Source organism: Podarcis liolepis (genome assembly GCF_965112155.1).
Source record: "Podarcis liolepis genome assembly, chromosome: 8".
Classification (NCBI taxonomy): Eukaryota; Metazoa; Chordata; class Lepidosauria; order Squamata; family Lacertidae; genus Podarcis; species Podarcis liolepis.
In genome coordinates, this window is record NC_139560.1 from 22,738,620 (window position 1) to 22,762,486 (window position 23,867).

Consider the following 23,867-nt stretch of genomic DNA (forward strand, 5'->3'; position numbering starts at 1 on the left):
ACTGTTTGCATTGCTGCGCTGACTGAAGAGCTCTGAAACTTCTTCCTCATCGCACAGATGAACCAAAAGAGGGAAAGATGCCTACATACCAATCAAGCTGACGGCAGACATTTCAGAGGGGAGAAAGCTCACGTTACAACGTGAATAGAGAGAGAGGTACGATCTCTTCTAACAGGTATAAGCCCGATTCCACCCACACTTTGCAGCTACCGAGGCTCTCTCCGCCTCAAAAACCAACTCCCTTCCTTCCTTTCACCGACAATGCCTCCACAGCTTGATCTGCAGCCAGCATTTCCCCTCCCTGCTTTACCACCTTAGAGATGGCCTGGTAGAAAGGCTCTGGAAAACTCACACGCCGTTTCGCGACTTTCCGCTTGTCCTAACACAGCTATTTCACCCAGATTTGGGGAAGACTTGAAACGAGAGAGCCCACCAACGACTTTGCCCTGAAAGCTCTTCGAAGTGGCATTACCTGCCATGGAGCATTTTTTTCAAGATGCTGAGAACAGAAAACCCGGATTTAATTCAGTCCTCCAAACAAACGGCCTCTTATACTTCTCCAACGCCGCCCTCAGCGCAGGGGAAGAAGAAACTCTTTCTAACCTGCCTCTATTCGGCAGCCGCCCCACATGCCAACACAAGGCGTCGTCGTTACCCCGTCCCGTCGGGTCCCTCAGACGGGAAGAAACCACAGCGGAGGGGGCGGGGGGGGCGGGCAGCTGGGCGCCAAGCCACGCCCCCGTCCCTCACCTGAGCCGCTTGGCAGAGAGCCGGCGCCTCACCTGGACTCGCCTCAGGGCGCCAACGGCCGCGCGGGCTGACGGGTCCTTTCGGAGACAGAATGCAGGGCCAGCCGAGACAGGGAGGTGGTGGTGCTAGAAGAATCGCGCGATATTTGAACGACCGGTGAGAAGGGCGAGGGGGCGGTGCTGGCGCACCTTCTTCAGGCCACCCGGATCCCCTCTCCGCTCCCGCCTCTCCCCCTCGCTCCTCTCCGCCAAGATGGCGGCGCCTCACCGGTGTCTCTTCCCCTTCCCCTCGTGGAGGGAAAAGGGGTGGAAATGACCACGGGAGAGGAGGAATCGCGTTTCTAATGCTCCTCCGCTTTTTTTATTTTTAAAAAAGGCAGATAAACCTCTGAAAGTAGAAAATTAGCTTAGTGGCGAGGAGGGACTACGAGATCACAAGCTTTTCTTCCTTCTGTGCTATTTCTTTGTTTTTTTTAATGGTGGGCAAATGATATTCTTCACCTGCATGCCAGAATGCTAGAGTGCAGTTTGCTGTTAACCCGCACACCGACGGTGTCTCCTCATGCTGCATTTTGTTTCAATCCAGCTTGTTATTGGGCGAAATGTTGGCTCCCGGTGTCAGCAGACTGGAAAGTGGAAACCTCTCAGATGCCTATTTGTCATTGAAATCAAGACGATTGTTCGTTTATTTTTTATGATTAATTATTATTTTGAAGTAAATCTATTGAGAGCGACGTAACCTTTTAACAAAAACTAGAGAGTGTTTCTTTCTAAGGCTAAAGGAAATCTTAGCCGTAGTTCTGGTTTGGATAAATAGGAATGTAGTTCCAAATGTAAATAGGATGCCAGAGAAATTAATTTAAAACATTTGAGATATTAAAATATCTTGAACTTTGGGAACCCACACTGTTAAAACATAATAAATAGCAATATGTTGAGCCCCCTTCCTCAATTTAAGGACAAGTAAACATGAACTGTTCAGCCTTGTGTTTTGTGGCCTAGGGGTAAATCCATTTTAATTCAGAGGGATTTACCGGTACTTCTGAGTAAATGTACAAAGGATCAAGCCTTGTGGGTTTCCCCTGCCCTCCTCTCTCCTTCTGTTCTGCTCTGTTCTTGCAGCGCCTCCTAGGCCCTGCACCCAGTGTGGTGGAACCAGTCATGCCACCCTAAATCCACCTCTGGCTGTCCTCATTCATCCCTTTCCGCCAAAGATGTCTCATTGCTTCATCTTTTTGCCTTAAAAATTTGCCCTGAGAGGATGAGAAAGACAGAATAGCTTGGAGAGCTGCCCACTCTCCATGTAAAGTGCTGGTTTTGATCATGGCTTGGAACTTCCGTATCTGAATGATCACTTCTTTCCCCATGCACCAGCACAGTCATCTGAAATTCTCCTCTTAATGCTTCTGCAACGTAAGATACGATGAGTGTGATGTCCATCCCAAATAGGCCTACCCAACACCTACCTTAACATTATTTTAGAACCAGGCAAAACCCTTATGTGCCCAGATGGTTTAAATTATATTGTGAGTCTAACATTATTTTAGCCCAGTTTTTGTTTGTTACCTTTCATTATAATTGTGATTATTGTATCATTTGCCACCTAGGGGACCTTTGACACAAAGGTGGGTTAAAAATACCCAAAACCAGAACAAAGAAGCCCTCTCCCAAAAGGTCAGTGGCATGCTAAACTCTCCTTTCATTGTTGCGATAATTATCACCACAAAACTGAAATGTGAGGCTCCTGTGTTGCTCAACCAGTTCTGCCGCAGACTTGTTGTGTAGCCTTGGGCAAGTCACACAACTGCCATTCTGTGCCTTTATGAAATGTGAATGATAATAATTTTATTTAATACCCTTACAAACCTTCATTAGCATCAGTATAGTGCTTTGAGATCTGGAAAGAGGCACTCCAACACATAATTACAAACTGGAAGGTGATGGCACTGAGACAAGATTATTCAGTGCCAGAGCCTTACCCAGGTCAATTTGGGACTCATAGGGCTTGGCCTTGTATAGATAGGGCTGGTGTACACAAGTAAGATGATGGTTGTAACATTTATAGACAAGATAATTTATAGAACTGCAGAATCACAATAAATATATTATTTTTCTCCTGCCCTGTTTGCCAGCAACCGAACCATGTTTTAACTACAGTAGTGCAAGTCCTTACTTTGCACTACTAGGTAGCTAAAACCATTTTTAAAGATTTAACTGTTTAGATAACAAAATGTAGGGATGAGAAAATGAAGACCTAACAGAGGAGCTATTTGTTGTTTTGATGGCTTTTATTTTGATTGCAACTTAGAAATAGTGGCATTTCTTACAATAGTTGTTAATGGCTGGAGTTGAGCAAGAAATAGGTCACCAATCTTTTTAAACTTGTGGGCACATTTGGAGATTTTAAAAACTGTTGTGAAATGGCTGCCATAGCTAGTCACAAAATGGCTGTCATTTTGTAAACATTGATAATCTTAAGGCATAGTCAGGATCTGCGCCCCAGAACACAAAATCACTCATCTGAACCCAGTTTTCTGTCCAACAGGACACTCCTAAGACAATTCATTTGCTCTTATTACCTATAAATGAGCTCATTTCCCCCAATTCCCTCTCTTTTTCAGAATTATTCTGCACACTCTTTCACACATGGACATCCTTTCATTCACAAACACAGTGAAGTCTCAAGTCTACTTTATTGGGTATCTACATCTGCAGTAGGGTGCAGCTGGGTACAACTACATACCTTGTTATGCCTATTGCAAAAAAACAACAACCACAAAGTCTTGTCTCCTTTTTCATTATGGCAGATCCTTTTTAAAACACAAAACAAAAAACTTATAATTTAATTTAATCCCAATGTTATTTTAATCAATTTATCATTTAGGCGTTGCTTTTAATTTCTCTAGATTCAATAGAAAAACTTTAAAGAACCAGTAGGTGGCACTAATAAATCTGCTGAATGTCAACTGCAAAGCTGAACAGACACTCAGTTTTTGTGTTTTGACACTCAATTTTTCTGTCACATTTAAGCTGCAACCCAATAACCACTTACCAGTAAGTGCCATTAAACTCAATGGGACCTATTTACTTTCCCCATAGTATTATCTCTCCAGTTTTTCTTTTCTTTTCTCCAGCAGCCAGGCAGTATTTTGTAGACTCTGAATATATTAGTCCTCACTGAGTTGTTTTTGAGAATTTTTTCCCCTTTAGGTTTTTCCGCTGGCGTTTTAGTACTTCTGCAAACCACAAGTTTTTCCCAAATATGCCAATACCTTCCTATTGTGTGTGTGTGGTGCTGTTTTGGTTACACGTGGAATGGCACTGGGGGGGGGAATAATTTTTTGTATATTGTGTATCTTAAATTAAAACAAAAAATCAAAAAGAAAATTGAGGGGTGTGTAGTGTAGTGTAGTGTAGTATAGTATATATAGAGTTTGCTCACAGCTAAAATCTACACTAGTTGCATGCAAAGCAAACAAATGAAACCAAACAACCTGAGGATAAAGAAAAGTAATGCTTTTACTGCAGTATATTGTAGACTCTGGTATTGACAAAGCTTTGCAGTTCTGTTTTGTAGCTGGGGAAGTACTAAAAACACACACCAAAATCAGGATTTCTGAAACAGAACAATCAATACAACATTGCTTTGGGAGATAGCCAACACAGATGATGACAGAAATGATCAATATTTTGTCTTTTCAACACAAATAGCAATAAAACCCTCCAGCTGTTTCTTAAGCTCCTGAGGATCTGAACAAATTACAGAAGAGGCTTCTTTTAGGTAAAGGTGAAGCTCTCAAGAGCCACTTTCAGTGCAATTCTGAATCATTTTGCATGTCACATTTGTGGTAGCTTTACTCACATGCAATATGCCATTTTGAAAAACTGTTGCCATATAATGAAACTTAGGAAAACTATCTTTAAAATGATACAGAACAAGTTAACAATCTATGAAAAATAAAAATGAGTGTGTAGGTAGACATTTTCATGGAATTGCCTGAGTGTTTACACTTGCTAGAATGGTTATCCCCTAAACATTTTACAAACCAAGTTCCCAAATTATATTCTGTCCTTACTTTGCAACCCATCTGCTACTTACAGACTTACTTAGTAAATTGTTCTCTTTTAACGCCCACTTGGAGCAACCTGATACTTCAAGCTCCTATGGCAAGCTGGTAGAGATGATTGGATTCACATTACCAAAGCTTCAGTTTTTGCATGTAATGTTCAGTTTCAAGATTTGGTGTCATTGGTCCATTAAATGCCAGTATAAAGAGATGGCCAAAATGTGAGCATTTTAATAGGCTCCTTACTATCAAAGATTCATGCAGAAGAATTGTAGGGTGAGGAGTTCATGCTATCTGCTCCCAAAGCAGCCACTGGCAATGATCCTTATCTGCCTTTCCGTGAAATACCATACGTAAAAACTTTGATATGAGGAAAGTTGAAGAGAAGAAGCCCAAATCAGGAATCTCATACCATCAGCTCCCAAAGAGATCACCAGTGGCTGACAGAAGTCTACTGTGTGGTGTAGTGGTTAAGAGCGGTAGTCACGTAATCTGGGAAACCGGGTTCGTGTCTCCGCTCCTCCACATGCAGCTGCTGGGTGACCTTGGGCCAGTCACACTTCTCTGAAGTCTCTCAGCCCCACTCACCTCACAGAGTGTTTGTTGTGGGGGAGGAAGGGAAAGGAGAATGTTAGCCGCTTTGAGACTCCTGAAGGGGAGTGAAAGGCGGGATATCAAATCCAAACTCTTCTTCTTATTTTGTCTTTTGTAACTTAATCTTTAATGCCTTATCAGGAAGGTGGTATATAAATGCAGTAAAGAAAACAAATAATATGTAAATAAATAATCTGATAGAAAATATATCCCACACAGGTCTGGTCTATAACATGCCGCTGGAAACATGATCTGAGGCACATCTGACTACAAAATGCTGCTTCTGACAATATATGTGTGTATCTGGATCAAGATCTTTGTCATATTATTTAATATTTCTATTTTCATGCTAAGCTTTAAACAGTAGCCATGACCATAGTCCTCAGATAATTTACTTTCTGTGGCCTCTGTAAGTGCCTCTGCTGGATTTACATATAAGCTAAACAAGCTATAGCTTAGGGCCCCACTCTACATTTCCAAAATATAAGATAAAAAACAATAAAACCTACATACAGCAACGCTGTTTTGTGTTGTGTAGGCTCCTATTTGTTATGTGCAAATGGCTTTATATACCTATTAGGTCTATAAATTACCAGAGCATATATTCAACACAAAAAACAGCAACCATTTGTCGTTGACAAAGGACAGCTGGACATATAAAGGGCCCCATTACCTTCAGTAGCTTAGGGCCTCTTCAAACCTAAATCCTGCCCTGCTCCTCCTAACTCTGAGTTCCCATTGTGCCAGCAAACACAGCCAGGGGCTGCACATTTGCCAAGATAATGTCTAGTTCTGCCCAAGCCTTCCCTGAGAGCATCAAATCCTAAAATCAATTTTGGAGCAAACACAGAGGAAGTACAATAAGAACTATATCTGCAAAACATGAAATCTTAGCTGTGGCTCATGGGGGGCATCAGAGAATTGAATAAAATCCTTAAACCTTGCTTGAGAAGCTGTTTACTTAATGAGCATAATAAATAATGAATGTGCATTGAGAAACTGCTGGAAGCAGATCGCTTCAAAATCTGGAAACACCACAGGAAACTGGTCCTGTGTGTTTTTTAGAAATAGTTTGCCCATCTATTCCCCCTCCCAACACAACAGAAAAGACTATTAATTTATTTGATATGATTTTTCTGACATTTTGGGTATGCTTTTTTCTAAAAAGCACTGGTGAGGTGATGAAACGAGAAACAGAAAATCCATTCTCATTAGATTTGCCACAACAGGAGCTTCACGGTTGGGCATCCTCCACAGTGTTCTAGCAATTAAAACCTGTATTTCAACCGGGCAGTTCAAAGGTGTTAATTATGCTAAAAGAATGCTTGAATAATTATTTTATTAGGTTGATTTAAAACACTTTAGCTGCATATTAAAATCCCTTCAACTTCCAATAATCCTGGGAAGCTGTAACATTTTCCAGATTTAAATCTCTGAAAAATCACAGCTGTGGCATCGCTAGCCACCAAGGGATATGCCTGCAGTACGTTTCAGTGTGGTTCCTGGATCAAGTGATTGACTTGATCCATTCCCAATCCCCAGGATATAGGTAGCCTTTGGCAGCAACACTGTAACTACCGGTAGATGTTTCCACTGCCCTGTACAGCAGAGACCAAATGGAAGCAATTCAACATGAAATTTTGTGCCTATTTTTGGCCAAATTTGCTGTCACACCTGATTTTTAAAAACAAAGAACTTGAAAGATGTGCATTTGCATTCAATATAGCAAATAAATAAATAAAAAAAATTCCATAGTTCTGCAGGCTCTTAGAACATATTTTAAAGGTGATTATCCTTCTCCAGTTTTGAACCCTGACTTAGCATTAGTAAGGCAAAGGCTATGTGCTCCACAACTGTTGGTTCTTTTTTCACTGATGTTTCTGGAAACCATAAATTATTGGATTTTCGGAAGAAAATTAGAATGGCCCTTAAAGAACTACACAAGCTCCATAACCTTGCTCACTCCCATTTTAGCCAAAGTAAGTCTGTAGCCCTTTAAAAACAGTAGCTCAGCGGGCCACTAAAAATGATAAAGGGACCAAGCCCTCTCTGGCCATCTGTGATTCAAGCAATAATGGAGACATCTGCGTCCTGGTAGACTTGCTCCCTTCCTTGCAGATCTTTTCGCACTTGGCATGGGAGGGTGGAATCCTGACTGGCTCAAAAAGAAGAAGAAGCTGAGGCTGGTGAACAGACTCTTGGGCCAAGGGGTTTTTGTTGTTGCAGTTATTGATATTATTTTTTTGCATTTTTATTTTTAGGTTCTTGATGCCATCTTCCAGGTCTAGGTGTCACAAGCCACAACTGCTACAATTCTCTGGGCACATGGAAAGACAATGTAGCAGTTTAAGCATGAGTTGTAGATATATTCAAAGAGGTGAGAAGTAATATCTGACACTGCAGATTCCTAGGTTGCCTCTCATGGCCATTGTAGCCAAGTGACCATTAATATTACTGCACCAATGTAGTAGCAAGCAAGTATCCAACTGTCATTTTGCTTTGTTTACTATTACATTTGATACAATCTGCCCTTGGAGCAACTATTTAGACCCCATTGGGCATCGCTGTGTATGAAAACATATGCAACAAGGGAGATCTGTGTATTGAGGAAAGCTTTCATGTGCATAGTGGATGCACACACGCACCTGGATCACACAACCACATTGCATTGCTCACCAAGGCCCTGCTGATGGGTGGATGTGTCCTTTGATGCAGCTGGCATTGCACACCCCCACCCAGCCCCACCAGCTGTTATGCACAATTAAGAGCTGGATCAAGGCCAGAAGCAATTAACAAGTTCTCCTGCTGAAACTTCATTTGTGACTCTGACCTATCAGAACACAACACAACACTCCCTTCTTGGCCAAGAGATGAAAGAAAAGAATTAGGAACATTCTTACGCTTTGGAGCAGAATAAAATAAAACCTGGGAACTTTGGGAATAGCTTTTGGGGGAGGAGATGTTTATTTCTTCCTGCTGAACTTTATTCTGCCCATAATTATAAAGAGCACTTAAAGGCCAAGGATTTGCAACCCCAGGTGGAAAATGTCCACTTTGAAATGAACAGTTGGGTAAGTACATATGGTTCCCAATGCATTTTGAGGAAACTAGAAATAGCACCACTTTCATTTTGATTACCCCAAATGTTTACAGTGGTACCTCGGGTTACATATGCTTCAGGTTACATACGCTTCAGGTTACAGACTTCGCTAACCCAGAAATAGTACCTCGGGTTAAGAACTTTGCTTCAGGATGAGAACAGAAATCATGCTCCGGCAGCGCGGCAGTAGCAGGAGGCCCCATTAGCTAAAGTGGTGCTTCAGGTTAAGAACAGTTTCAGGTTAAGAACGGACCTCCGGAACAAATTAAGTACTTAACCCGAGATACCATTGTATATGTAATATAGTCCACCTGCCAAAGTGAATTTTATTTGTAGCAGGATGTGATCCATGTTTTCTTTTGACCATGTAGGAAATATTATATGTAATTTTGTTTCCTAAATATGTTAGGTTGGATGCTGAATCCCTAAGAATATATAAAAATGGAAATGTTTAATGCTTCTTCATTAAAAACTGTTCTGGACTGATGTTTATAAAGAAACATGAAGAGGCCTTTGAAACATGCAAGGAACCATATTTACTTGTGCATCTGCCCATTTTGTTTTCCAGAAAAAGCAGCTACCATAACTTGCACATGGGGTGTTTGGCATTGAACTTGTAGCCCTTCTGTTCTTGATCGAATTCCATCAGCATCAGCCAGCATGAACAATGGTCAGGGATAATGGGAATTGTAGTCCAATGACATCTGGAGGGCTACAGGTTCATCACCCCTGGTGTATGATTTTGTCAGCAGAGCAGCTGTTACAGCACAGCATCATTATAGTGATATATAGAGGGGATTTCACACTAAACCTAGTCCAGTTTAATCAGCATTCAACCGGGATATGCTCATATAATTACAAATTCTCTACCATAACCTCCCCTTCAGTTTGGCTGTTCTCGCAAGGCATGTTTTGTTTTAAAAGCCCACGTGCTCCTGTGCGGTTCACTGCAGACTGAGATTTCATTGTGTTTCCTTTTCTCACCAATTATTTTATTTTGGCACTTTTGAAAACCTCCACTTTGCAGTATTAATCCTTTTCAACAACAAACAAGTCAGTTGCTTCGTCAGGTCTCTGGGCATTGAATCAAAATAGGAAAAGACAGTCTGTCAAGTGTGTTCTGTGCATCGTTGATTAGAAGCTAGCCACAGAAACACTTTCAAGCTATGGAGAAGAAATTAATTATCAAAGGCTGCATATATACATAAAGGAACTATTATATGCTCATTGTAACTACATTGCAGTAGATTTGTGCACTATGGGTTGTGGACATGTTCCCCTTGGGGGGTAGATTTCTGTCTTTCTCTAACTTTAAGATTGCAGTCTAAAGTAAGAAATGGGGAAGTTGGTGGGAGCGGTGATCACAGAGATATGGGACAAGGAGAGGCTAAGAATATTTCCCTCTTAATCAACCAGCAAAGTTAACTTTTTATTTTATTATAAATATGACTAGTGTGTCTGAGATTAGACAGGCATCCTCCTTGCTGAGCTTCAGGTACATGACAAGGCCTTTCTTATTTCAACAGGCATTTTAAAGTGGTGTTGGGTTTATTATGATTTTTTAATTGTTATTCTATGCATGGTTTATTTTTATTTTTTTGTAATTTTACTTGCACTGCTTAGAAATATTAATCAGTATATAATAAATACAATAAAAAACACACATTCTAAATTGGCAGATATGACATAATCCGTAGAATCATGTGCTCTAGGGCTTACTTCCAAGTAAGCATGGAGAGTATTGCAGCTGCCAACTTTGAGCTTAAGCACTCTTGAAACATCCTTACTGCAGCCTAATTATATATGTTGCACACAGTTGTAATTTGAATTTATCACTCTGAGAGTAGACAGGTCTTAAGTAAAGTCTACAGCAGGCATAGGCAAATTCAGCCCTCCAGATGTTTTGGGACTACAACTCCCATCATCCCTAGCTAACAGGACCAGTGGTCAGGGATGATGGGAGTTGTGGTCCCAAAACATCTGGAGAGCCAAGTTTGCCTATGCCTGCTCTACAGGGTTCTATGATTCAATGGTTATCTTAACTTAATAAGCAATCCTCCAACAGTTATTAAGCCTAGAAACTGAATATAGATTTCAAACACTGAATTTTCATCTCAAGCAATTTCTTTAAGAAGCCAAACAATTTACAAACATTTTTATTAGTTACATTTTTTTATTTGTCTCAATGGCCTGTTCATCTGTGATTGAAGTGCCTTTTCTATAGATTTGACACCAAACACTAACTTTTCATATAAATTTTATTAATTTATAGGCCAGAAGAACTTTTTAAAAAATGAAGTTGTGTCCTTCAGATTACTATTTGAATAATTTTGCTCTCCTTCAAAACAAATCTGTTTGTTTAAAATTTAGAGACTTCAGTAGCAAATGTATACACAAATTCCTTTTGAAAATATAAGTGATAAAGGAGACACAAGATCAATCGCCTTTTTTCAATGAGTTGTGGGAGATCCCAATTCTGAGTGATGGGATATTTCACCCTCTTGCAGGCATATCGTTGCCACACAGTGCAAAGCTGCTATATGACACAGAAGCAGGCAAAGTTAGAGTACCACAGTTCTTACATGTATTTCAGCTACATTAAACCTATCTATGCCGTCACAAACCTTGGCCATCAGTTACATCGTAAGTCTCATATGGTATAGCAAATCAGACCATTATTATATGGCTCACCCAGCATGCCACTGAGATAAACAACAGAACCTGCAAATCTGTACACAGCCATTGTAGTGAACATCTTTAGGATCAGGATGGAAATCATTTGATGTGCAAACTGAACTGAAGTGCCAACCACAGAAAGGCTGCATGAAAGCTCAACTTTCATATAATAATAATAATAATAAATTATCTATACCCCGCCCATCTGGTTGGGTTTCCCTAGCCATTCTGGGCAGCTTCCAACAGAATATTAAAATACAATAGTCTATTAAACATTAAAAGTTTCCCTAAACAGGGCTGCCTTCAGATGTCTTCTAAAAGTCTGGTAGTTGTTTTTCTCTTTCACATCTGGTGGGAGGGCATTCCACAGGGCGCCACTACCAAGAAGGCCCTCTGCCTGGTTCCCCTGCAACTTGGCTTCTCGCAGCGAGAGAACTACCAGAAGGCCCTCGGCACTGGACCTCAGTGTCCGGGCAGAACAATGGGGGTGGAGACACTCCTTCAGGTATACTGGGCCGAGGCCGTTTAGGGCTTTAAAGGTCAGCACCAACACTTTGAATTGTGCTCGGAAACATACTGGGAGTCAGTGTAGGTCTTTCAAGACCAGTGTTATGTGGACTCGGCAGCCGCTCCCAGTCACCAGTCTAGCTGCCGCATTCTGGATTAGTTGTAGTTTCCGGGTCACCTTCAAAGGTAGCCCCACATAGAGTGCATTGCGGTAGTCCAAGCGAGAGATAACCAGAGCATGCACCACTCTGGCAAGACAGTCTGCGGGCAGGTAGGGTCTCAGCCTGCGTACCAGATGGATCTGATAAACAGCTGCCCTGGACACAGAATTGACCTGCGCCTCCATGGACAGCTGTGAGTCCAGAATAACTCCCAGGCTGCGCACCGGGTCCTTCAGGGGCACAGTTACCCCATTCAGGACCAGGAAGTCCTCCACACCTGCCCGCCTCCTGTCCTCCAAAAACAGTACTTCTGTCTTGTCAGGATTCAACCTCAATCTGTTAGCCGCCATCCATCCTCCAACCGCCTCCAGACACTCACACATGTACCTAAAAACACGATGTGTCAGATGCAATTTGTGAGGGATTGAGTGTTCCTGAAATCTTTTGGTATACATTCTTATGTGAAATTAATTACTTAAATGGCAATGTATATAATCCAAACACATTATGTTCTAATTGCTGGCCCAGCCTCACCAGTATGGCAATATAGAACAAAAAGCGTCCATTGCTGGCAGCAGTTTAGAGCAAGGATAGCGGTTTTTCCAAAGGCACTCAGCAGCAGATGTCCACTACATTCAGCATGAAAAATAAAACATCTTGAGATCTTCACATTAAGTTATCAGTTAAAGTGCAGCAAAATATTGCAGAATTCAGTCATCTTCTCCTTTGGCTCTTTTAATTGACACAGTTCTTTGTAATTCTTCTGTTACTAATTTGTCTTATTGTTTTGGTGGCGTTAATAGCGACTTCTTTTGTGACGTTTTTCTTGTTGTCCCATTTAGCCTGTTTAGAAAGAGTGTACAGTAAATTAGTTTAATGCAAGATGCTTAGAAGGTGTTTCATAGAATTAAATTTCCTAAACAAGGAGAAAAGACAAGAGTAAAATAAAAATTATCAAAATATTCCAATCAAAACAACAAGCAAAACTTAGCAATATCGCTATCCTGAAATCACAAACAGATCTTGTAGTAATTGCCAGTCAAATTGTTGATACAGTGGCATTTTTACTCAGCAAATAGGAAGTAAAGTAATTGGAAAGTTATCACAAAGAACGCCCTCCCTACCACTCACTAGTGATCTCTGTTTAACTGGTGTTATTTAACTTGTTTATAATGGATCTGAAGTCAGGGATGAGCAGGAACATGGACTAGTTTGTAGATGACACCAAGTTGTGTTCAGGATAATAAAGACCCACATGAACCAAAACATTGTCCCCAAATGGACAAAAAATGACTAGTGAAGTTCAGAGGAAGTATAAATGTAAAGCGGGGTGGGAAACCTCCAGCTTCTGGGCTAATCTTGAGACTGTATTATCCTCCAATACTTTGCTACCACAAAGTAGGGCCTAACATGAGATCTAGACCATGTTCAATTGGATTAATCACCAGTTTTTCTTCACAGACACTCCGGTTGGATTTTATGGATGCTTGGCAGGCTCAGAGATGCGACGGGAACATCCAGTGGGCAATAGGATAAATGTTGCTTAAATGTTTACTTAAGCAGCTCATGACTGGCCTTCAAAATAACCGTAAAGCAGTATTAATATATTCAGTTGATTCTTCTTTATGTCTTTAATCAAAACAGGTTCAACACATGCCATTATTCCCAATAGTTATTGCTTTGTCATGAGCCTTGCAATATGAGAAATGTCTTCATTGTGGCTTTAAAAAAGAGACACTAGTTTAGAAGGTACGACTTCAGTATAAAGGACACTGGCTTAATAGCACTGTGACAGGCCTTTAGCTGAGGAGAAACAGGATTAGCCCAGCTTCAAGAGGATACCAGTGTGTACAAGGAGTCACTCGGAATGTAGTTCTACACCTACCTCTGTGGTTCTAAAGCCATTTTGTTGTTTGTGTGCTGAAGTTCCCGTGGGGTGAACTGTCAGTTTTGTACATTGTGTACCACAGTGAGCTCTCTTTTCAGTACCACCTATTCCACTTGCAGCTGGGGACTTTCCGGTACAAGTCTGAGTTGATTTGCTGTCCTCCAGAATTCCTAAGAACACACAAAATCACATTTTGTTAAGTCAAAACATTTACTGGTGTTTTACACATTTTTCAAGTTAAAGTGATATTTGCAAAACTAGTCAGTTTCACAAAATTGTTTGTGAACAGTTTGTATATGCCCAATTACCAAAAGATGGTTTTTACATTTGTACATTCCTATCCCCCTCCAACAAATTAGAAACTGAACAGAAGTTAGGATCATAAGCAAAGCAGACATGTCTTTGAAAACAAAAATAGAACACTGATTTTTTTCTTCTTCTCCTGCTCTATTCCTTTTTAAATATAAATAGTAATCTGTTGAATACCATGGATAATAGTTTATGTCCTGTTTGACTTCCTGCTTTTGTGCAGCCATACTGCTGTGGAAAAATACGTTGTATGGCTCAGAACATCCCATAATGCCTCTCTTCTATTTCTGTGAACTTTTGCTATAAAATCGTTCTCGCCATCCTGAGGGCAGAAATTATGTGTAGTTACGTAATTTCTTCCCCCTGCTTTTTTATCGGGTGAAACAGCTGTGGGCACTGGGGAATTGGCAGGGGGAAAGGGCCAGTTTTCCTCCCCGTCTGTTTGCTCTAGCTCTTCACCCAGCTGTTTTTCTCTCTCCAAAAGATAAAATATACCAGGACCCTTCAATCATCATATAGCATTTCTCAGTGAAACAACATGACTGTGTGCAACCTGTCAAAGAAAGCAAGCAGAGCCATCTGAAAGTTTCTGTGGTAAGCCTTGATGGTTTGGGTAAAGAAGGGGTTGTCAACATGGCCTCTGTGGGCACCATGGTGCCATTGAAGTCCTATGGGGGATGCACTGGCAAATCAGACTCCTCCCCTCACCCCTATGGGTCACCTGCCCACCTCTCATCTAAAGTAATTGTGATGTCAGATTGACAGGTCAGTGGCCTCGCTCACGTCTCACCCAAGTTGGCCCAAAGGGTTTGGGAGAGAGAAAGATTTGGCCATCTGGGCCAAGAAGGTTTTCCACTCCTGATCAAGCCAATATTTGATGTGTCTTCCAGCTCTATGATTCTGTGTCAGGGATGCTGTGGCAGCATATGTCCTGCATCAGCAAGAGGCTGATGGCCAGTTTGCTTCCCTGAGCTCCTTGGGGAGGAAAGGCAGAAGAGTGTAAATTCAATCAATCAATCAATCAATCAATACCACCTACAGAACATTTTGCACACGTCTCAATGTTCTCTGGCCAAGTACCAAGCCTTATGATTACCGATGCTACCACTGATATGAAATATATGTGAACTTTGGGGCCAGCTGCTTCAGTTATATGTGTCTATCTGCCACAGAATGAACCTTTCACATGCTCTTATCAGTTAATCATAGCTTTTGCTTCAAGCCCCACATACAAAACCAAACAAAGCCGTCCATAAAAGGAAATACGTATAACCACTGGGGTTTTTGTTTGCACAATTCTTGGTTACATATATGCTTCACGAAAAATTGAAGGCATTGTTACTCTGTGTCAGGTGACTGAGAGCAGCTGCAAAAGCAGACAGGAGATAACAGCACAATTGGCTCAATATATTCAGCCAACCTCTTTATGTGACTCCCTCTGAAACAAGAAAATTTTTCGGTTTTCTGCCCAAAGCAGAGCGCTAGTTAACTCTATGCTGTAAACTAGGGAATGGTAAGGAACACTTCTTGGTATTTGGAAGTGATACTGTGTTTCATAATCAATGAAGTCTTAACTCACATGAGACCAGGCATTGCATCAATATTTCTATTTTGTACACATACTGCATCCAGAGCGAACTCCAATTAGATTCGACATGCAGCCTAAATATTTTACATGTATCCAGTTAAACATTGATACCCTGACGGAACATATCAAATTTGTCAGTAGTTGTCAGTGGGAGTAAGTGGGGGAGTGCACAGCACAGACATACCCAAGTCCTCCATAAAACGGAATATTAAAAGGCTGTCTCAAGTTAATTTAAGCATCACCATTCTTCCATGTGCTATAGTACCAACTAAATAGCATTTGTAAGGGTGCACATTGCCACCTACATGCAAATAACTAGAGCAAGAAGACTGCACGGGAAGTCTGTGATCCTTTTTGGAGACCTCCTAAAAAATGTTTATGACGAAAGACTCTTTATCAAAGCAGATCCTTGCTTGTCCTCTGTATATCTGCAATGCAGGGAAAGGAAAACAACTGGTTCAGTCCCATTTCTGGTGCTAAAAGTCAACGCAAGATTACAGGATGCTCCTCCCACACAGGAGCATCTAGAGGGCTAATGAAGTATTGTTTAAGCGTCAAATCATATGAATGAAGCAATATTCAAGCTTTATGGAAGAATGCACTCCAAGAAACTGCAGGGGAAAGAACAAAAAAGGAGGAAAGTACCAAAAATAACATGTAAAAATTATGTATGCATTCATATTTATCTGTTCAAGAACAAATAGTCTTGAAGTAACAGCACGTTCCTTTCATGCTTTTTGATCATCTGTGCAAGAGGTTTGAGGCTTCACACAAGTGAGTTGCGCAGATGCTGCTTAGAACTGCATGCAAGTGAATAATGCTGCATAGGGTCAGCCATTCGCCTGCATGAGATTGCCATACAGACTAGTCTGTGCTACACCACTGTTGCCATGCTAAAATAAAGCCGTGATGGGTAGGCTGTGTGGCAACATGGAGACGGGAGGCAAAATGCATAGCTGGGATGCATAGTGCATGCTTATGTTATTTTTAATTTGATTTATATATCACCTTATGCCAGTTTCATGGGAGAGAGAAATTGGGTTTGTCATTAAAGGGTGGCTCCTTCCATTTACCAGGACTCACCTTCCTGCCCTCAAAGCTTTCATGAGGGAGCTGGTGATGGAATAAATGTGTGTGTGTGTGTGTGTGTTTGGAGGGGGGGGTGTCCCATATATTTTGAGTCTAGGTATAAAAGTTGTGGGCGGAGAGTTGCTCGGTACAAGTGGCGTCACTTGGGGACTACTGTAGAATAGAGTAACACGCTTGTGGCATCCACATAAACTATATTATATTTTACTCTCAATAAGCATCAAACACATATTTGGTAACTGGTGGTCATAGATTTGGAGAAAGAAATTGTGCAAAAACATAGACTGCCGTAAGTCTAGATATTATGTCCATGCTCAGTCCATGGTTGTCCCCTGCCTACCTGCAATGCAGGGAAGAGGGGGGAAATTCTAGCAGTTTCATTTATGGTGTTATCTAGTCCAAAGCAAGAACACAGAATGCTCCAGTGCAGATAGTCCTTGCACATGTGGCCTAGAGGGCTAGGCCAAGTGAATTAGTATTAAGACAAGTGTCAAATGATGTGACCTAGTAATGGTGGGATGCTGTCAGTTTTGGGCAGATGTTAAGCTAACAACTCTATGAGTCACAGAGACTTGCATATCAGCTTCATGAGAAGACTATGTTCTGCCCCAACCCTACAAATCTACCTGAATGTTACATAATCTGAGAAAATGTTTTTCACAAGAGATAGAGCTCATATATGACTACTCATAGGAAACAGAGAAAGGGTGGGAAAGGAGAATCTTCAGCATCTTCTCATAGCACTCGAGCTGGTGCTAGAAGTGGGATAAAAGGCTAGGAACACACAAAACCCAAAGTCTGTGGTGGCTCTCCATGTATCTATGTGGGGCAGGGGGTTGTTCATTTGGTTGGTTGTATGTTTCTTTGGGTTGGCCTTGGCAAGATAAAGCAACTAACAAATTCAAAGAAGAAGAAGATGAAGAAGAAGAAGATACATGGAGATGGACAAGTGTTGGACACAATGCAAATCCAATGTAATGGGTTCTTTAACATGCATGATGAATCCATGCACATCTTATTAACTTAAGGTGCATGTAAGAGACATGTTTACTTGCAAGTACAGTACTATACTGGGGAAGTTATCTACATTCATCTCCAAATGTATAGTAATATGAAGCTGACATCTAGTTATAGGATTTTGGCAAAACAGCAGTCAAGTAAAACAATGATGGTGGTGGTTTAGATTCCTTATGTATGTAGGTGGATATATATTAGTTCTTCAAACAGCAAGTGCTTCCACTAGCAAGAATCAGAGCAAGTGTGGTGTAGTGATTAGAGTGTCAGACTATGACCTTGGAGACCAGGGTTCAAATCTCTACTTGGTCATGAAGCTCACTAGGTGGCCTTTGGTCAGTCAGTGCCACTCAGCCTAACCTACTTTGCAGAGTTGTTTTGGGGATTAAATGAGGGGGAGAAACATGTTGTATGCAGTCTTGAGCTCCTTGGAGAAAAAGATGGAATATAAATGAAATAAATAATCTAGGAGACATTCCTTAACAGGTAATAGGGACAGGTGATTGGGGTAGTACCTCTGCCTAAGTTTAAGTAACAGCATGACAAACTTCTGGATAAACACTCCAGTACTGTGGTAGCACAGCAAGCAAATTGTACAGCCTTGAAGGGGACACACACGCACACACACGTCACTTAAAAATAGAAGATGAGTAAGTAAATATTTCCCAAAATGGAGCATGCATAAATGTCATTGCCTATTTACAATATAATGGGCATAATGCAAAATACATCTGTGACTCTTTAAACCCATATTTCCCCACATAGCACTTGGAACAGCATTAGAAGTACTAAAGGTAAAGGGACCCCTGACCGTTAGGTCCAGTTGCGGATGACTCTGGGGTTGCGGCGCTCATCTCACTTTACTGGCCAAGGGAGCCAGCATTTGTCCCATAGCTGTCAACTTTCAGATTTGAAAATAAGGGTCCAGCAGCCTCTAAAATAAGGGATCAGCAGCCTCACCTGTCCCGGGGACAGTCTACGGGATATCTAACAATCCAGGATAGCAGCGGGAAAGGGCGATGGAATAAGGGAATTTCCCCCCAAAAAGGGAAGGTTGACAGCTATGGTTTGTCTGCAGAAAGCTTCCAGGTCTTGTGGCCAGCATGACTAAGCTGCTTCTAAGCCGAACCAGAGCAGCACACGGAAACACTGTTTACCTTCCTGCCAGAGTGGTACCACCAGAGCAGTACCACTTTGACGTGCTTTCAAACTGCTAGGTTGGCAGGAGCAGGGACCGAGCAACGGGAGGAGCTATAATACATAACCATAACAAAAGGTTGTTTCAACACAGAAAAATATATATACCCTTAAAACAGAAGAGTGTTTTTTTGTAGGGGGGTGGAAATGGATCCTATACAACTAAGCAACTCCCTCTAAAAAGGTTGTGATTATAGAGATTGCAGATCTCTGGCCTATGGAAAACTAATCCAACTGTCAATAATACTTCTGATAATGCAAAACCTTTCAGTTCAATAGTTTTGCTTTGATTGCTTTTCTAGATGAAGCTAATGAAGCAACTAGAGTGACAAGACTGCTTTTAAAACAGCAATACATAATTTTTCTAGTTTTAATAGTCTGTGAAAGGAGGATTTCATGCTACATTTTCTCTCTCAATGGAAGCTTTTAGGAACAACTTGAACTACTGCTAAATTGTCCCCCCTCCATTTTTTTGAGACCATTCACAAAAGTATAGCACCATTGTTGGTCTTTTAAAGGCTTTGCCTTTTCATACCACCCACCCCAGATGACTGATATCGCTACACCGGTTTTTGGATATTTCTTCTTCACCAATTGTTTGGTACAGGTAAAAAGTTCCACGGCAGGTTTAAGTGTGTTGCTTACTACTGAGTACATTAAATTCTGTTATGATCTTAATGCAAAGGTCTTACAGTTTCTGTATTTCAAACTTCTGTTTATAGCCATTATTGCTCTTTTCAGTTTACTGTAGAAAAAATCACCCTCTGCTGCAGTTTGAAAATTAAGATAAAAAGGGAATATGAGGAGGAAAAAATTAATAGAAGGAAAAAAATGAGTGGAGAATTATAATATTGGATAAGATTTAGGTGTTTGGCTTTATACCGGTAATTTTTTTTTTTTATTGTCACATTTTGTGTGAATTGCTTTTTTATGTACACTGCTTAGAAATACAAGTAATTAAGCAGTATATAAATGTCTAAGAAAAATAAATAAATGTTTATGTCCCTTTGATTTCAGCTGAATGGTTAAACTGTCTCCTACTTAACACAATAAGACTTGCAAGCAGTTAACTTCTGCTAAATCTTAACCATTGCTTACTCAAAGACAATAACAAATACAACCAAACTCAAATATATTAAAAATGTATAGGTGGTGCATACACAGGCTACAAAAATCAGAAGGCAAAAACTGAGAAAACAAAATTTGAGGTTGTAATCAATGCTAGTCCTGCTCAGTGCTAGTCCTACACAGAGTAGACCCACTGGAGATTATAGATATGACTAACTGTGGTTCATTAATTTCAGTGGGCTGCTCTGAGTAGGACTAGCATTGGTTATAACCCATGGATTCATTCTAGGTTAAAAAAGGTTTAGGTTAAAGAAGAGTTCTGTTAATGTCAAACTACATGTTACACATGACTGAAATGTAGGTGGGGCTGGACTTGCTTGCAGCAGCAATATGATTTCAGTTGAAGAAATGGCATAAGGGGAAGCTCTGCAGCTATAAGCAAACTGACTGTTCCCTACACCTGCATTTCAAAAAATAAAAGTAAACCCATAGGAAGAACCAAAGACTGATGTCCTAGGTAATTGTAGCTTAGTTCTAGTTAGCAACAGCAAATGATATTTTCTCAGTTTATGGAGGAATGTAATAGCATTTGGGTATTACACTCCCCCTTCCCCTCCGCCACCATGCCAAAATTAAGCAGAATGTGACCATAAGTGCATGTTATTTCAAAGAGTCAATTCACAAAACTCTTTTGAGGGCTTTCCCCCATTTTAAATCTGCATGGTAAGCAATTCCACCAGGACGATCATGATGGATTGTGCATAAAAATCCACATAATCTATTACAGGCACACCTCTAAACTGGTCATATGGCTGACCAGCTATCATGTACACATTCACAGTGATTTGACTGGGGTGGGAAAAATCAACTACTTTAAAACACATGTATACATCCCTAAGATAGGCAGAGAGCTTGCTGCTGGGTTGCTCTGAAACCAACAAGGCATACTTCCAAAGACAAATATTATAGCTTACATAGCAAAATCTATGTTAATTACTAAATAACAGTAATATCCCCTGGATACCTAGCCCATTTCACTAAATACTATGTAATGAAATGATGAGGAATTCAACAGGGCTTTAATGCACACATCCCAGTCTCTAATGCAACTCTGCCAACCTTACTCTTACTCTCTTATTAATCATATATTTATTTAAAAAAAATATGTCCCACCCTTAATCAAATATATTAGCCTGGGTAACAACAACTTCATAAAGCAATATATCAGTGCAATAAAACAAAACATTCTTTAAAACTACAGCAAAGCATCTCACAGCAGCATCTCAGTGGCAATTCTCCAAAGCCAATGTAAAAAAGAAGACATCTTAGGGCTCATCCACACTTCTGTTTCACCAGCTGCTCCCCCCCCCCCCGAGAAGCCCATAATTTAGCACTGAGTTGGAACAAATAGCAATCACGTTTTCCATGGATTACCGTTTGTTCCAATTTAGAGCTACTGAGTGTGTTTTCCAGGGGGAAACAGTGGGGCAAAAGCATAGCTGCTCGGACTCGTGCTTTCGGAACAAGTGGCAAGCCTCTCGGATCCGTGCTTTCAAAACATGGGACAAAAGGGAGGGGGGGCAAGCCCCTAGATGTCCAGCCCCCTTAAATACCCAAATGTTTTCATGATTCGGACAGCCATCTATCTCTTTTGAACTGTATTAAAAATGTTGCCTGGTGTTAGCTGACAGGAAACGAGTGGTGCTGTTTTCAGTGAACAACATTTGAACTCTTAATACTGCAAACCTCTTATCTGCAGCATTAGTTCTGAAAACAGAGCAAATCTTCTATTCCCCACTTGTGAGGCTCTCACTGGTTATGGTCAAGAAGAGTTCTACCTACCCTGCAGAGATGCTAAGGCATTCCTGCTGATGCTTTTAGTAAGCAGCTGCTAGGAGAGTTGACTTGGCACAATGCCATAACTGGTGCAGAAGTCCTACCGTCTGCATTGTGGCGAGTGTGTTCTAATTACAGTATTTCATGTTCTTCTACGTTGCTAAGTTGATATGGTGCTGCTGGCTAAGCATTAGGACTGCCTTGTATCCTTGTAAGCACAAGCACAGCAGCATCCATCTTAAATGGACAGAGACCAAAGATGCTATGTTTGCAACTGAAAATGTGCAACATGTAATTGAAATATATAACATTCAGTCATGATTCCAACACTATGAACTGCTAGCTTGACTAAAGCACAACCCTAAATCCGAATATTCATAGATCAGACAGGTTGCTCCGACAACCTGATCATCCAAATATGTGAAGCCTTGTTCACAACAAGCCTCACAATCCTTGTGCCACTTACTACATGGCACAAACTGGCAAAGCACAGGATCTAGAGAACTGAAGCTACAATCCATCTTCATTGCGCACTGGTACCAGGTTTCTTTTCAGCAGCAACTCCCTTTTGCTGACTATTGAAGAGCCTTTCCTTACAACAGCAACAAAAGGTCCCTCCCTGATCTTTCTGTAGTGTCACACCAGCAGCATCCTATATAATACGGACAAGGTCTTGGACCAAAAAAACCAAACAAATAAAACAAAACAAAAAACGCATCACGATACTGGCATAAGGTTAAGTTACACGAAGATGTTAAGTTCAGCAGAGCTGCATATTGCTATGCATCCTCTTGACGTTGCAGGGAGGAAAAGTTTTAACCCTTCTCCCTGCTTAAAAATAAAAAGTCGCAAGAACAATAATGGTCCAAAAAGAACCCCACCCGTGACTGTGGCTTCACTTCTGTTCTGAATATGCAGGACCTATAGGGTTGCATTGCAAGCCGCCGCACTGAACGAGGAGCAAGGGCTGCAGGAATAAATCCATGAGCGCAGCTCAGACGACAGAACTTGAAATGCAAAGCCACTTCTCTGAAATATGTCCCAACAGGGAGGTGAGGTGTTCGCCACCTGTTCGCTGGCCCACCTCTCGGCTTCCTCCGGCCAAACCTTTGGCTGTGGAGAAGAGCCCAGAAGGAAGCGAGGCGGAGGACCGAGCGAGGAGGCGGGAAGGGCCCGGGCCGCCTCGCTCGCGTTTCCCGCCACCACAGCCCCGAGCTCTACTCACCGGGTTCCCTCAGGCCAGCCTCGGCGTGGCCGCCCTCCGGGCCGGTGGCGGCGGCGGCGGGAAGCGGCTGCTGGGGCTCGGCGTCTGTGTTGGTCAGCCAGGTGGACTCGGTCTCCCTCGTCCAGCTCTCGTAGTAGCGCGGCTCGATGGCATCGGCTCGGCTCCCGCCGCAGCCCATCCTGCGGGGCCTCCTCCTTCTCCGTGCCCCTCCGCGCCAGCACCGCGGTCAGCGGCCCGGCCAGAGCAGCATCGCCCTCCCGCCTTCCTCGCCCAGCCTCCGGCCAGGCGCGGGAGAGCGGCGGGAGGCGGCGCCATCGCTTCCCGCCTCCTCCGTTTCCCCCGCCTCCTCAGGGCTGCCCCCTGTCAGTCCTGGCCGGAGCTTCTGCTCTTTCCTATCTCACGTCCCCTTTCCTCTTCTCCTCCTGTTGCCTTAAGAACAGGCGAATTACGTGTCGTCTTCTTCTTCTTCTTCTTCTTCTTCTTCTTCTTCTTCTTCTTCTTCTTCTTCTTCTTCTTCTTCCCCTTTCTCTGTTCCCATCCCCCTTTCCTCCTCAAATTTCCTGGGAATTTAGAATCCTCCTCGCCAGGCTGTGGGCTGAAGGCTGTGCAAAGAGCCTGAACTGATACTGCCTTTAATATTAATACAGAAGCGGGACTGGCTGTTTCTTTTCCCCCTAACAAGACATCTCTTCGGCACGTCGGTTGAAAGCGGAGGCATGATACTGAACAGTTTGGTGCTAAGGCTGGAACACATTCTCCTCCCAGACCCAGGGAAGTCTCCTTGTCTAATTAATTCTGA

General features: G+C 41.8%; 2 protein-coding genes and 1 long non-coding RNA gene across 7 annotated transcripts in view; 1 reads left to right on the top strand and 2 right to left on the bottom strand.

Annotated features, from left to right (window-relative positions):
- The window catches only part of FZD6 (frizzled class receptor 6), a 30,158-nt gene extending 29,199 nt beyond the window's left edge, over positions 1–959 (bottom strand). Inside the window, exon 1 of one of the 5 annotated variants that reach the window (XM_083516720.1) lies at positions 473–959. The gene's annotated coding sequence lies outside the window, so the exon portion shown is untranslated. Of the gene's footprint in view, positions 1–89 lie in introns of all 5 variants that reach the window. The other 4 variants (XM_083516719.1, XM_083516721.1, XM_083516722.1 and 1 more) reach the window with 4 other exon arrangements.
- On the top strand, positions 771–13,508 carry LOC310713231. Its single transcript, XR_014529122.1, has 4 exons — positions 771–906; positions 2,357–2,423; positions 7,672–10,005; positions 13,316–13,508. It is a non-coding gene; the product is annotated as an uncharacterized lncRNA (long non-coding RNA).
- Positions 9,927–23,511, bottom strand: BAALC (BAALC binder of MAP3K1 and KLF4). Its single transcript, XM_083517098.1, has 3 exons — positions 23,069–23,511; positions 13,740–13,912; positions 9,927–12,697 (listed from the first exon to the last, which is right to left on the bottom strand). The coding sequence occupies exons 1-3, from the start codon at positions 23,244–23,246 to the stop codon at positions 12,590–12,592; spliced, it is 459 nt and encodes a 152-aa protein (XP_083373224.1). The 5' UTR covers positions 23,247–23,511; the 3' UTR covers positions 9,927–12,589.
- Positions 23,512–23,867: the final 356 nt, after the last annotated feature.